The 15,470-nt window shown below is 43.7% G+C and overlaps 1 protein-coding gene and 1 pseudogene across 3 annotated transcripts in view; both read right to left on the bottom strand.

Moving 5' to 3' along the window:
- Window positions 1-3,070: 3,070 nt before the first annotated feature.
- LOC119172630 (kin of IRRE-like protein 2) overlaps window positions 3,071-15,470 on the bottom strand; it is a 65,998-nt gene continuing 53,598 nt past the window's right edge. For 2 of the 3 annotated variants that reach the window (XM_075892653.1, XM_075892655.1), the window contains exons 11-14: window positions 10,432-10,523; window positions 8,253-8,380; window positions 6,055-6,228; window positions 3,071-3,239 (exon numbers count right to left, since the gene is read on the bottom strand). In XM_075892653.1, coding sequence (XP_075748768.1) covers window positions 6,223-6,228; window positions 8,253-8,380; window positions 10,432-10,523 — 226 coding nt within the window. In that variant the 3' untranslated portion in view covers window positions 3,071-3,239; window positions 6,055-6,222. Of the gene's footprint in view, window positions 3,240-5,286; window positions 6,229-8,252; window positions 8,381-10,431; window positions 10,524-15,470 lie in introns of those variants that run through there. The other variant, XM_075892654.1, reaches the window with a different exon arrangement.
- LOC119171388 (ATP-dependent RNA helicase DDX39A pseudogene) lies at window positions 11,466-15,304 on the bottom strand (annotated as a pseudogene).

Genomic DNA, 15,470 nt, shown 5'->3' with positions numbered 1-15,470 from the left:
GCATCCTGTTCTGTTGTGTTGCAATTGTCTTGAAGAGGCTGAGGTTCATATAACGGCGCCTACATGCAAATATAAGTTCTGCAGCAAAAATAAATGAATAAATAGCAAAGGTTGCCACAAATGAAAAGTTATCAGCCAAAGGAAAACATACTGCCGCACTGAAACAAGTTAATATACCATGGTAATGTACAGTTTGCACGCAGACATTGACGTTCGCACGCCCGCCTATCTAGTTCTGCGCATAGTATGAACCAACGCATCGTTCCTCATTGATCAACACACATAGCTGTATATATATATATATATATATATATATATATATATATATATATATATATATATATATTACAAGTGATTCTACTGTTTGTTATTTACTATGAAGTGTTTCAGAAAGATGCTCCCCTTTTTCTGAAAATGCATTTCTACCCGTGGCTCTAGTAATTTCTTTAAGGGGCCGTTGTCCAAACTTGCAAGCTTGTTTCCTAATTTTTTATCTTGAATTTGCATAATTCCTGCTCTCTAAATGTTCACGACCCACATTTTCGTATATATGTGCACTCTGGCCTTTAAATGCAAATAGATATCCTATAAAGTGGACGGAGGAATCACCGCCACAGTAGCTCAGTGGTTATAGCATCGGTCGCAGTAGTCGAAGATTTGAGGTTGGGATCCTGCCGGTGGCAAGTAATCTTTTCGTCCACTTTCCTTTCTCCACATTTACATTAACATTATTTCTAATAACATTCGTTACACTTTTCCTGGCCTAATTGCCTGCTAGTTCCTAATAATGCCAATATATTACTGGAACATGCACGCCAGAGGGTATGTGCCACTGTCTGACGGAAACTGTTTGACGGCGTACGAGACGCAATTGTGGCATTATTCATGTCAGAAATCGCCAGTCGCATTCGTTAAACCAACTTACCCTCCCGTACTAATTTTGGTTTACCCAAAGTTAAGAGGATCAACACGAGAGCACGAAGACGTATCCGCGGCTTTATAGATAGATGAATAGATATATGCCAAAAGTGCTTGCAGTTCGCAAAGAAATGCTTCGCATTTAGAACTAGTAGACGACGACGTAGAGCGCTGCTCAACGTTTCCGTCACCGGCACCACAGGAACCAAGCCTGGCCTTTCATCACATCAATGCCGGTTCCATCTCGGCAAACCTGGCGAACAGGAAAAGGATGGAGAGCACCTAAGAACGCAGTGGTAAAACTACTGGGTCACTGACGCATGACGGCAGTGTTGCCACTTGTAGTGATCAATACCGTTGGGCTTCTTGCTTTACAATAACAATCATATTGCATTGATAACGTACTATAATTGGTTATTTCTTGTTCACATTCACATTATGCCGACAAAAGTTGACTAAACTTGTTTACTCAAAAGGTCACTTCATTACACCACGTCGGTCAAAAGAGAGTCGGTCAAGACCGTGCAAAAACGTGCTGCTGTCGAGAATGGAACCGTCGTAGTCTGCTCGTACACGGCTATATGCCACGTCTGCTCTAGTTTTATTTCTTTCGACATGGCAGTGACGCAACAAAGGGTTCGACGGTTGCGTGAGTGAGCACATGTACAAGTAGAACTTTTTCTTGGGCTGTAGTTGGCGCATGTTTTACGGAAGGCATAAGGTGCAAGCGAGACGAACACAAGAAGAATACAAGGCGTTCGTTCATGTGCCTTCTTGGGCTCGTTTAGTTCGTGCCAGTTTCCTTCCGTAGAGCTTGCACCCGCAGTGCATTGGGTTTCAGAGGCGATGAGGCGTAATGAACTAATCATAACCACTACACTTGAACGTCTCAGTTGGAAGTTCTCAGCTGCATTCATCATATTATGCTAGTAGTACAGACGTGAACATAGATTTCATCATACTAACGTTAGTACCGGGCTACTACGTGTCAAAGTGGTGATGCGGAATACTTAGTCGCTGGAATTTTCAAGCATTTTAGCGGCACAAATTAGTGCTAGTGCTGTCTTTGTGTTTTTTGTTGTGCATTTGTGTGTCTGGTTTGCGCTGCAGAAGTGATAGAAAGTGTCGCTGCGCATGTGTGTTTGCTGGTCCGAATAAAAAAGGGAAGCACAGGTTACCCTTACGTTATGTATGATTTTCTCTGGGGTTAAACAACCCCGTCGGTTTCTCGACGCGTCAGCGTTACGTGACTCCTGCAGGCAGTATTCGTCGCGCGAAAATCTATAAGGCTTTAAGCTGCCTCAAAGTTGTTCGTTCGCAATAGCAGGAAATGCACTGAGTGATGCGCCCACAAGTTCAAGGGCAACGCTGAACCTCGCTATAGCTGTCAATATGGTCCGTCAGTCAAGCTCACGTTTTTGCTATCTTTTAATCCTCGTCTTGCAGCGACCGTTTCGAACTTATAAAAAGAATGACCGTAATTCTGAGGAACTGCAGCCTCACATGTGGTTAGGATTAAGATTTCTCAATCAAAAACAATTGTCACACTAACGGCACTTTTGGGACATCCTAACGCTGAATATACTATCATGTTTATTTTAGGCGGTAATTTTTTTACGGTAAAAAATTACTCTAAACTCACTGCCAGATCAAACGTTGGCTCTTTGGGAGGTTCGCGTCAAGTCCTGCACTTTTCTCATTGAGTAGCGTTGCATGAAACTTATTTCTGTCATATCTCTGTATTTACTAACCTGTATATGTGCGTTAATAAGATGCTGCTTGTGTTTTATTGTTGCCATCCGCAGAAATATTATACGGCACATGTATCATTCTATAGCACTTAGCAGCACGTTTCAGCCACACTTTTCGCGCATTTATGATTGCGTATTTCTGTAAATCCATAACCACTTGGACCACTGGCTCAATTTTTTGTTGTGGCTTTTCTTGGTTCTACGACGAAAGCACTCATAAAAATTTCTCCGTCCAAAGTAAAAAAAGCTTGAGGGCTGAAAGAGTTAAGAGAAAGGAAGGAAGTAGGAGTTGACACATATATTTGCGATATCAAATCATCGCGCTAAAATGCTTGGTGATTTCTAACACGTTCCTCGCTCCAGTCGTGAATATTTCAGCGCAGAGATTGAAACCGAAGCCATACTGGTGGCCAGCATGGTTTTATTACTTTTGGTCGTGAAGGAAGAAAGGTCCAAAACAGCTCCCGCCGCGTCATGTTATTATTGTGGTTGAACGGGAATTTCTGTCTCAGCAGTTCAGTAGATGCGTGGCAGACAACTTCAGAAGGAGGTTTTTCCGGATGACGAAGACTGTAAGTAGAAGGAAGGTTTCGGAAAAAAAGAAAGCACAGTGAGAATACGAGAGGCTTGTTAACACAAACACAAACACACACACACACACACACAGAGAGAGAGAGAGAGAGAGAGAGAGAGAGAGAGAGGTAGCAATCTTTAATCAAATGACCCGAAACCAACATAAAGAGTCGCAACATGCTGCCTTGCTACGCGGCAAAAAGAAAAATGAAGCAGGAAAGTGGTAATAAAGAGTTTATGGAAAGTTGCTTGCATTTTTGCGTGACAAACAATTAATAGGGTAATGGGCTTTAGAGACATAGCTCGGTAGTTTTGCGAATAAAACAAACCTTCGAATTTTTTTGATAGACCTCGAGACATTTATTCACAATTACTACGCAAGAGAGTATTTCTGCTTTTTATCCAAAGCCTTTGTTCACGTTGCTTCTCCTTCCAAACACATAATAAAGGTGGAGTGTGACAGTCCTAATGTCAGTGGTCCTTGGAAACACAGAAGCATAAACGTCCGAAAGGTCAAAGAGCCCAGACCAGTGAGTTCTACCGGGCGCGAAGGGCGCAGCACACTTTTTTTTTTTTGGAGTTCAGGAAGGAGTGAGTTAGATGTACAATTGTGCACAAGCCCGACGGGCACACGTAAAAGCACAATACCACTTATGAAAGCGAAAACTCTCGACCTAACATTGAACCAAGTCAACATAATAAATAAACAGATAAAACAATGATTGCGCGATGATGCACATTACTAACCTCATTATACTTTAAATACAGTTTTCTGATGTAACTGATTAGCGCTTTCTGTGAAATTGTAAGCACCAGTTACACACCAACCAACCTACCGTTAATGTGCTCTTATAGTGAGCTCATTTCCACACTAATACTTCCGCGGCACAGATCGCGGCGTAAGAGCTACACCACCGTTCATCACTTAAACATTTAGTCTTGGCAACTCCACCGACCAAAAACATAAAACCTAAAATGGCGTGGAGGAGCGCATTACAGGCGCTACGGAAGAAAACTCGGCGTTCGCTTAAGGAAGCGCGCGAAAAACGCGATGGACCAAGACAACAGCTAGCAGTCGCCGTTCAAGGAAGCATTACCGCAACGTGTATACATTTTGGCAGCGTGCAACCGCTGGTGACGTGAGCGGAAGTGTTATTTCGGCAAACACACCGTTCAGTCGTTCTATTTTACGACCCGGTGAGCCCGTTGCTAGCGCGAACCAGAATCCACGAGCAGAGAGACTTCGTTGTAGTAGGCAGCGCTCACGTGGAAGTAAGCGGGAGTTATGGAGGCACGCCTGAAAGCGCGGCGCAGCCATGCTGTGCTTCTTGTCTGCGACTGTTACCTTCCTTCGTACTGAGTTGCCGGTGGATTCTTTCATTATTTATTCACTAGCCTTTTCCCTTTATACACACTTAGGCGAAATGCCTATTTTTGCGTCATTTATTCAGCACGCGTCATTTTTGGCCTTCGTTTGCACAAAGCGTTTCGTGTGTGGGTCACTTGTTCATTCGATCACAATAAAAACGCGAACAAAAATTTGGGAAGGTGCAGTTTTGGAAGACAATGTTGCATTTTCATCATCCTTTTTTTTTTTTCATCCCTCGCGAGTGAATTGAATGTTCCGTGGTTTTCTCTAATCGATACAGCCACGCGCCGATGATAGCCTGCGTCCCACTTTTTGTGGACGCAGATTCGCGTTTTAAAAGTAACAATGAACCACCGTAGTAAAAGCAAGCGTGGGTTATACTGACAATGCTGTTTTGTTCATTGTACGCTTCCACGTGCGCATCAAAATTTCACGTAGTTACGTACGGAAGTGGTACTGTCCGCAGTTGTGCTAGTCTCGTAGTTCTTGAAAGCTGTGAGGGGCAACAATTAGAGAAGCAGGCGTCATAACGTAAAATATGCATCTCGTCATGATAAAATGAGCAAAAGGAATCACAACTGTAAAGGATAGAAGCAGTATGTCTTCATCTATTTTGTTTGATTTCTACGAAGGTAAAAACAAATAATTCGCATGAAACCAAACTACGAAAAAATGTCCTTGTGGAAAACGGGCGAAATTTATTGCTTTCTAACACGATTGATAACAAATTAGTAACGCTGCATTTATATTATATATGAACGAGATCAAAATTTTCGGCATATGCCATAAAAGCAAATTTCTGACAGTATACATGCAAGGACTTGTTACAAGGCTCCTTTGTTTTAATTTAGTACATTTCTAACTTAATTGCATACCGGACAACTGTCGTTTTACACCAGCCGCAATGCAAGCGCTGCGGGTAGTGCACCAGCAGCTGTCACTAAACTCCCAAGTTTGCACTCGAAAAGTTGCTGCTATATATGAGAACCTTCACGCGCTGTACATGAAATAATTCAGCTATACGTTGTCTAAGATTGAAGACTTCGATCACGTTAATTATTCTCTTATACTGTGCTGCAGAAGTAGTTTTTTCAACATAGGCAGCATCCCTTTTTGCGATTGTTGCAAATGAATTTTGAGTAAATCTACAACGTGGTTCAATGATTACGAAAGGGGTGATCGACAATCATCTGTTTGTAGCACTGGCCACAAGACAATCTGGACAGATTACTCAGAAATGAGAGCTTTTTCATCGCACAAAAATGAGTCCTGTTTCGGGCATCGAACCGAGGACTAACGTCTTTCTTCGATGGTTGCTCAACTAATTGAGCATGCTAGCAACATGCAAGGTGATACCGCATTAGTCAACAACTCGAAGCACACGAAGACCGAATACTGCAAGTGACTTCTGCGGAATCACGCGACGTAGCTAAAGAGCAATACCTCTCGTGATTTCAGGAGTACTTGAGCAATCAGCGGCGGATCCGGTATCCTTCAGCGCCATCCTTTACTGGAACACGATAATCCTTTTTCCATCCTCCAGCCAACATGGATTAACGCTGCCGGTGTCCATCGCTCCCGGCTTGCTGGCTTTCGATCTCTTACGGTGATTTACGGCTGAAAAGGAAAAATAGCAAATCACGCTTTCCTTTTTATCAGCGCGAGACATCCCGGTTCCATCTTAAGCCTGCAAGGTGCCACATACTTTTTTCTTCTCATCGCAACGTTACCACATGCTTGTGCACCTCGTTGACACGTTGGACGTTTTACAGGTATAACCACACATATTACTGCACTTATACGTGCTCAGTGTTTAACCCATTCTCGCATCTTATTAAGACGTGCGAATCATGTAGAATACGCCGAAGAAAATAAAATTCCCCAGACGATATAAGCCGTCTGTACTAGCGCGGTGGCGCTGTCTCCAAACGCAACAAAAGAGCTGCCCACGAAGCCAACCAGGTGACTTTAGAGATCATCGGCATCGCGCACAGTGTGTTTTGTTTGAAACTCGTCTATTTGTGTGAAAGAACACAGTGGCAGAACCTTGAGCGTACTGACTGCGCAGATGCTGTAGTCTGACTGCAATTCTGCTCAATGACTACGTGAAAATCAGGGGCCATTACTTCCTTTTTAGCGTGGTTTGTGTTAGGTTATGCTTTCTCAGTATTGTATCTTACTTTTTAATTACCTTAATTTACTTTGTACGTTTGAAACACAAGCAGACATAGCCGCATGTTTTACCACACTGTTTCTATGGTATAGCTTCGCAGTTATATATTTACCAGCACATCTTGTTCGCCTCTCCTCTTTTAGCATAACACAATACACAAGCTCTAAATACTAAAATATTAGGGATGTCTTTAATTCTTAAAGGGGCCCTGAAACACATTTTCAAGTAACCATTGAATGACTTCACTGTAAGAGCTCATTTTTTCACGGACTCAATGCCGCAAAAATTCTGAGAATCCGTCCAGTGCGAGTGGAGTTACAAAGGTTTGTCGCATGCTGCAATTGCGTTCTCTCTTTTCTCGTCCCGACGAAAACGCTAAAAGCTAGGCAGGGAGGGATGGCAAGGCCACCGAAAAACGTCACGCACACCTCGTGACCTTGTGATATTTTTCTCTTTTTTTTTTTTTCGGTGTGGTCGCGCGCGCACGAGTGGACAAGTAGCCACCTCCCGCGGCGATCTCTGTAACGAGCGAGCGCGCCATGTTCAAATCAACCACTGACTGATAGATGGGCTTGCTACATGTGATTTTTGGCTGTATTCCGTGATTTGTCGAGAAAAGAGAAAGCAATTTTCAGCTGACTTTGATTGTTTATTGTGAATTTGTGAATTACAGGCCGCGTGCTGCGGTATAATATTTGGCTCGCGTGTTGTCGGGAGCCTCTACTACCGATCGGCAGCGTTTGCTGATCATGCTCAAAAAGAGGGGCAGGGCCCCTTTAAGATTAGACAGGTCTATGGCCTTCAAGAGCAAAAAGAAATTTAGTAACTAAGCGTAGTAAGACTACCAAGATTTTGGTTTGCGGAAGAAATTGCTTTGGAAAATTTCGGCTGATAGTAGCTGTTTGTCTTGCAATTCAGCAAACTTGATTTTACTCTTTCCAGTAATTGTTCAGAATGCTCAAATAGGAAACAAGCGAATTTTCGCCAGTTAGCCGAGTTGTCTACATGTTTAATTAGAGAAAAGAAATAGGAATATATATAGATAGAAAGATGTAAAGGAGAAGCCTGGTAGATTAACCAGATAATAGCACCCGGTTTGCTACCAAGCACTGGGACTGGGAAACACGGGAAAGAAAGAGGGTGTAGAGAGAGAGAAGGAAAGGGAGAAAAAACGTTCGTACACACACACACACACACACACACTCACACACACACACACACACACACACACACACACACACACACACACACACACACAGGAAGGCCGCGCTCTAACTACAATCGCCCAGAAAGGTCAGTCGATTGCAAAAAGCGCAGTAGCGCTTTTACAGGCATTTTCTTCCACGTTGCATGTTGACGATGATGTACAAGTCTTTCTGTATGTAGAAATTCAACGCACCAGCTGGAATCTATATGCACATCGGTTGCTGCGATGCTCTAAACAACGGCAATGTTCTGTGGTACAAACCTTTCCAGGTACTGTTGGAGACAAGGATCCGGTGATAACCCTGGTCTCGTGGTAGCACCCATCCGACCCACTGTCACCACTCGATTTACTACGAAGAACAGTTGCCACTGCTGCGATGTCGACTTGACCTGCCCAGCAACCAAAAACAGCAAAGAGGCAAGCCTACATGTAGCAAACGTAGAAACACGACGTACAATACTAAGCACGTATGCCGCCAACACAAAAAAATACATTGCTTAGGAGCTGCTAGTGCATTTACATAGCTCCAATTGCTTTTTTCACAGGTTAAAAAGTCTGTGAAGATTACAGTAATCGAAAGAAAAACTCCATAAAATTGCATCAAGGTTCAGTTGACGTAAATCAGTCAAGTCATTAAAAAATCATGCAAGCATGAGGTTCATTTCTACAGTGGTGCGCCATTGCCACTGCTGGTAAAACTCTTTCATCTCGCCCATCCTCTCCCATGCGCAGGGTAGCAAACCGGCTGCCTGTAGGCTGGCTAACCTCTCTGCCGTTCTTTTTCTCCTATTTTCCTTCATTCCTGGTAAAACGGGTAGAAATAAACGTTCTTGCAACACACACACACACATATATATATATATATATATATATATATATATATATATATATATATATATATATATATATATATATATATATATATATATATATATATATATATATATAGAGAGAGAGAGAGAGAGAGAGAGAGAGAGAGAGAGAGAGAACGAAGGACATTTTTTCTCTCTCTTTCCTTCAGGCAAATCGACAACTGCTTGGCTTTAGAGCAGATAGATGTAGTAGACACCATTCGCTGCTTTCAGCGCACCTCTATACAGTAGGTCGACTGCCCCGGCCGGCCCGTCTACCTAGAGTGGCAGCAAATTGCTCCTTTCTGTCGGCCTTTTCAGACAGCTGTTGGGTGCGTGTTCTAGGGGCGTTCTGTTAAGTACTCACCACTAACGAGTTTAGTCATTTACACATCCACTGAAGCCTTTGCATTTAGTTAACAGCGCTGGAGAGTTTTCTTTTTTTTTTCACTTATGTAGCGTGCCTAACTCTACGTGACCTCTCGAACCACTGTAAGAAGTTGTTTTTTTGTCGTTCATTTTTGTATCACAAACTCTCACTGGTTTCAGAACAACTGTCAACAAAGGCAAAAAAGTAATCGGGGGGGCCAAGATTTTCTCGAATACAGATAATGAACGAACACAAGCTGTACTGTTCAATGCTTCAGTAGAACTTGTTGTTGAGCTAGTTGGTACATGTTACAAGAAAATCAGACTACGCAAATCACCGGGGGAAAATAGGCAAAAGGAAAGAGCGTCTACTCGCAACTAACTGTTCAACTTTCTGGTTCGATCGCTCCTGTTGTTGCCGATGGCGAAACTATTCAACGCTGATGTTGAAAACACTACCTGCTCTGAGCACACGCAGGCACACATTAACGCATGCACGCATTTAATGATAAAAAGCAGTGGAGCTAAAACATCACTAGCAAATATTAATGAACTTACTAGAAAATAGTACACCATCATATCCTTACAATACCCGTTATTATTAATTTTCTTGAAATGTTTAGCTGGTGTGAATTCATGGTGATTTTTAGGGATACCTGCGGACTGGTACTGGCTCCGATGTTAGCTCCACTCTGCAAAAATGCAATTCAGCAGCTTTTTTAGATTAGGAACTCATTTTAAGAAGTGCCGCGACACTACCAGAAAATATACGAAGCCGTTTTTATTCAATCGTTGGATTCACAATAGTGTTCTTTCGTCACCCTTGTTTGGCACGGAATTTTCTTTTCTGAATGTGTCACCGTAGGTGCACTGACTCGGTCGTTCAAGTTGTGCTGGTTGCTGCGCGCGGTGTAAACTACGCATGTTCTACTGGTTCTGGTCTGCAAGAGTAGAGATTTGTTCGGTGTTGTTCCTCATGATGTCATTTTGCGCTAAAAAATTGCTATGCAGTATCACTAACTCTATTTTAAAGGCTCACTGCTGTGCCGTAACTGGAAAAGCGGCCAGGGTATATCCTTTTCTAATAACGTTCGTCTATGTGTGGCGTGTGATGATGATGATGATGATGATGATGATGATGATGATTCACTTCTACTGGTCCACCAATCGTTACATGATACGCAATCGGCAAGTCAAGCACGAAACGCCAAAAAACTTACCCGACATTCCGCACTTGCTCGTGATGAGGTCGGGCGACTGGTAGACGACATCACCAGAGCCGCACTCGCAGAAACTTTTCTGTGGTGAAGCCCTGTGCACGTATGCATCAGTAAAAGTGAACACATCCGGTTAACGCTAGTCAAAATGTGTTCTATCAATCTCTTAACATGACTTCCGTCATCATTACTGAAACACTTCACCGATTACACAAAGTGTTATCTCTCTGCGTCGTCGGTGGCGCCTGAGTTTTGCGCAGCTGAACCAAGGAATGTCGTTGTGTCATTGAGTAAACAGTCTTATTTCGTACACGCAGACACAAGTAAAAAGGTTTCGGTCCATTCGGGTGATCATTTACGAGCGCTGTGATTGTGTTTCAACGTGATAAACTCAGCAGCTTGGAGGCTCTACGACGAGAACAAGAAGGAATGCAGGTAATTTCCCCCCCCCCTCCTGATTATTTACTTCCTCAATTATTTTATTGGCAGCGCTTAGTTGCAATTTTTGCGTATACTTTGCAGAACCTGGAGAGCACTCTAAAACGATCAGTCGAATGTACCATCAGTTAAAGCCTACTTACACCATGGTAGAAAAAAAAGGCACAATACAAAAAAGAAGAATACAAAAGAAAAAAAGGGACAATACAAACAGTGCACGTCGTGTGGCGAGGTTTCCACTCTTAGTCACACGCTGCGGGAGTGTCAGGGCCCACAGTAGACAATTCAAACAGTGCCATTCGAACAGTTTAACAACTTCGCAGTTCAACTTAATACTTAGGATTTCACAGGATTGAGTCGAGCCTATAGTATACCTCTTGTGTAAACAAAACTTATATCACTGACACCTTATTTCCTTTCAAACTTTATTCTCAGTCTAATATGGCTTTGAAATCGTAATATCTGAGCAATATGTATTGAAATAAAATAGCGATGAACAGACAATTTTACACAAAACGCATTAAGTAAAAAATTAGAGGAAAATGTTCATACGTAACGATTCACCACTTGTCAAAGCGGCTTTGAGCCATTAGTATAGCTCAGTGGCCTTCGATGTAAAAATAAATGTAAATTTCTTCAGGCAGTTCAGAGACGCTAACGTCAAACCGGTCTTGCCCTTGGTTTAAGGTGTGGGCGTCTTGCTCATCAGATACAAATGTCAGCGCCAACCCCTTGGTGCCAAAACGTCCAGCTCTGGCAACCCTGTGGAGGTACGTGTCGGAGTCTTCAGGCATATCATAGTTGAAGACGATATTGACTCTGTCAATGTCCATTCCTCGTCCGAACAGGTTTGTGGCCACGAGTATCCCCTTTTGGAATTCTTTGAACTGCTGGTAGCGGGACAGCCTTTCCTCCTGGGTCTGGTGGATGGCCTGGTGGATGGCAATGGCGGGGAAGTTCTGTTCCACCAGCAGTTGCGCGAGAGCCACGCAGCGCTGAACGGTTGCACAAAGATGACCACCTGGTTGAACTCGAGAAAATCGAGCAGCTCAATCATCTTGCGGTTCTTCTCGTTCTCCCGCAGCTTCACGTAGTAATGCTGCAGGCCATGCAGCGTGAGCTTCGCCTCGTTGTCCACGTACACCTCCATTGGGTCTTGCATGAACTTGAGGCACACGGGCCTGACGTCCTTGCTCAGGGTCGCGCTGAAAATCATGACCTCCTTCTTGTGAGGAGTGGCGCGAAAGATCTGGACGTCGCAACGCATGTCCAATTGCTCAAGCATCTCGTCGCACTCGTCCAGAACGAAGTGCTTTACGTTCCTCAGCTGCAGCTTGCGGGTGCGAACGAGGGCCAGGACTCTACCGGGTGTGCCCACCACAATGTGGGGGCAGCTGTCCGCGAGCGCCTTCTCGTCGTTGGAGATGTTCATGCCGCCGAAAAACACGGCCATGCGCACCGCCGACAGGTACTTGCGGGAATGCTCGTACTCCTTGGATATCTGGAAGGCCAGCTCTCGGGTATGGCACATCACGAGCACGGACACCTGGTCGTCGACAGGGTCTAGCTGCTGCAGAGTAGCCAGGACGAACACGGCGGTCTTACCCATGCCAGACTTGGCCTGACACAGGATGTCCATGCCCAGGATTGCCTGGGGTATGCACTCGTGTTGTACCTCGGACGGGTGTTCGAAGCCACAGTCCACGATGGCGCGCAGAAGCTCGGGCCTCAGAAGAAAATCCCTGAACCCGGAGCTGTGAATGGACACGTAGCCTCCGGTGGGCTTCTTCACTTGCTGTATGGATTCCTCAGCGGCCTGCTCCTGCTCTTCATCTTCTTCGTAGTCCAACAAATCGTTGTCAGCCCTGGTGCTTCAGTATGCGTGCAGTTCGCCGATTGACGCGAGCAGATTTCTGTGGACCGTTCCGACAGGCTGCCCTGTTGGATGAATGCAGGCGTCGGTAAGGCTGATAGAACACCCCACGCGCTAGATTCGAGACGCCCAACGCGTTTCCATTTCGCCTGTCTGTAGAGGGACTTTAGCGACGCGTGTCTCCACCCTACCCATCCCAGCGTAGTGGAACCGTTCCATGAGTCGACGCCACGTGCGTCTACGTCTCGTGTAACAACAATTCATGCTTTTTCGCGCTTTCCCGTTTGATAGCGCGTGGTCGAAAGACAGCTAATAATATTGTGCCCTCCTCTTCCATTGATATTAAGCTCATGCATTTCTTGATATTTCAACTTTGACTTTCAACTTTATTATTTCTTCTAGTACAAACTAGAAACGTCCTCCGGGGCTAAAATCTGTCGTCAGCAGCTTGACTGGGCCCGGGAGGCGTTGTACGTGACAGCGCGGGAACATAAAAATTTTAGTACAAAAGAAATTTGACACTCATATGCACGATTAGAAGTTATTGAACACCTAATGATACAAATACTTGCATAAGTAGCAAAGCACTAAAAATATAATTTGATTTTCGTCGTTACAGGTGAATATGCCGTACACATGCGTGCGTGTTAGCGAAATACATCTTCAATTCCTTGCGAGATAATTTAATTGCATGTTTAGAATTTTCGGTGAATTGTGTTTGAGGGATTGTATAGCTTATTCAGTGCGAAAGCGCTGCACAAACCAAGGTTCAGGGTTTCTTAGATGCAGAGGTAGGTAGTGGTGTTTTAAGGTCGCTACGGATGCAAGAAAATCTCTGTATTCCTTCGTTGCAAAAATGGAACATCTGCAAAACGCGTCATTCGTAGTAGCCATCTATACACGAATGATTTTGTATTTTTGTGATAATGAGTTTGTTGTCGCCCGAGCTTCGATATTTGCAATGTGCCGGAGAACTTTCTTTTGTAATGTAATTACTTTATGTATGTCGCGTTGTGGTCGCCCATACTAAACTGCGATAATTCAAACTGCGAAGTTAATAATACGTGATGAATTTGTAATTTGGCTTTTGTGCAGAAAACCTGTTTCGAAGTTTATTAAAATGAGCATCTCAACTCAGATGGCATGAAAATATAACTCAAAGCATTTTATGTTCGTTAACCAATTCTATATTTAAACTGAAGTGACTGAATGCGTCAACTGAAAAGGTTTATTTATGGCTTTAAGAAGGATCGCTTTTGTTTTGGTGGGATAAATCTTGATCACATTTGAAAGAGACCAATCTGATAGCTTGATAAGCAGTGCGTTACATCTTATTAGTTCATTCGCATCTTTTCCTGTGAGTAGTAAAACACTATCATCCACGTATATAAACAAATCAACTGCGGGGTCTATATTTGCCATGTCTATAAATAAGAGTTGAATATGATAGCGGGTCCAAAACACATTCCAAAGCCATTCTCGACTAATAGTAAGGGTGCGCATGGGGGCGCCTAGGCGCTAACACGTCCCCTTATTATTTGACGGAAATGCCACAAGGAACACCTTCCTATTTTTAATATTTATGCCTATCTCCCACTTCGTGCAGTTAGCTAAGATTGCGTTTCTGTCACTTTAAGCGGATGGGCGCTGATAGAGGATTCTCCATTCTGAAACTCGAACAAATAAATGGCTCGCGTGTCTGTGTGTGTGCACGAGCCAGATTGATAGTGTCACCGCTGTTACTAATATTTTCGTAAATAATCAAACTGTTCACAAACAGTCTGGTGTAAAATAAATGCATTTCAGAAGGTCACAACTAGGCTTGTGCGAATAGTGAATTTTAGGTTCGAAGTGAATTCGAAGTGAATAGTGATTTTGATCGAACCATTTCAAATTGAATTCAGATGGTGTGTACAACATATAAAATGGGGGATATTTGTCATGACCTGGCTGGCCCGCACGGTGTTTCCTTCCAATTGAAATAGGGGCTCTACGCAAATTTCTTTTTTTTTTTCGTTCAAGGAAGGTCGACGCAACCTTGAGTGGTAGTTTTGGTAGGATGCGAGTGGTAACCTGTGGGATGCTTATCGTTTCGGAATTTATAATACTTGGATTATATAAGCCGTCATAACAAGCTTAATAAAATGGAGAATTGATTTGAGGGTAACATGTTCCTTTAAAGGGACCCTGCAACACTTTTGCAAGTAGCCATGGAGCCAGTAAACATGCTTGTTGCCTCAGATTTGCCGCCGCAGAGTTTCTGGAGTTATTCCGGTACGAGCGGAGTTCTGAAGATTGGTGGCACACTGCAATTGCATTCTCTCTTCTCGTCCTGACGAAATAGCTGGAAGTTGGGCAGGGATGAATGTCACAGCGAAGGAAAATAAGTCACAGGCACCTCGTGGCCTTTAGTACCTCTTTTTCGAATACGGGACTTTTCAGTGTGATCACGCAGATATTCGTGGACAAGTGGCGGTCTCCCGCGGCGGCCCCGGTAACGGCGAGTGTGTTATGCTCAAACCAGCCAATGGCTGTGACAAGTGACTTTTGAGCTTGTGGTGTCATTTGCCGAGAAAGGAAAGCAATTTTTAGCTTTGAAAACCTATTGTGAATTACGGCAAAGGCGTAGTGGTTAGAGCACCCGCCTCGCATGCAAAAGGTCCGTGGTTGAAATACCGATGGCGCACAGTTCTCAACCGGATAAAAAAAAATCCACGTGGTGATGGAACTG

The sequence above is a fragment of the Rhipicephalus microplus genome, chromosome 4 (genome assembly GCF_043290135.1).
Source record: "Rhipicephalus microplus isolate Deutch F79 chromosome 4, USDA_Rmic, whole genome shotgun sequence".
NCBI lineage: Eukaryota > Metazoa > Arthropoda > Arachnida > Ixodida > Ixodidae > Rhipicephalus > Rhipicephalus microplus.
Note: the sequence above shows the minus strand (reverse complement) of the source record. Positions and strands in the feature narration are given on the sequence as shown.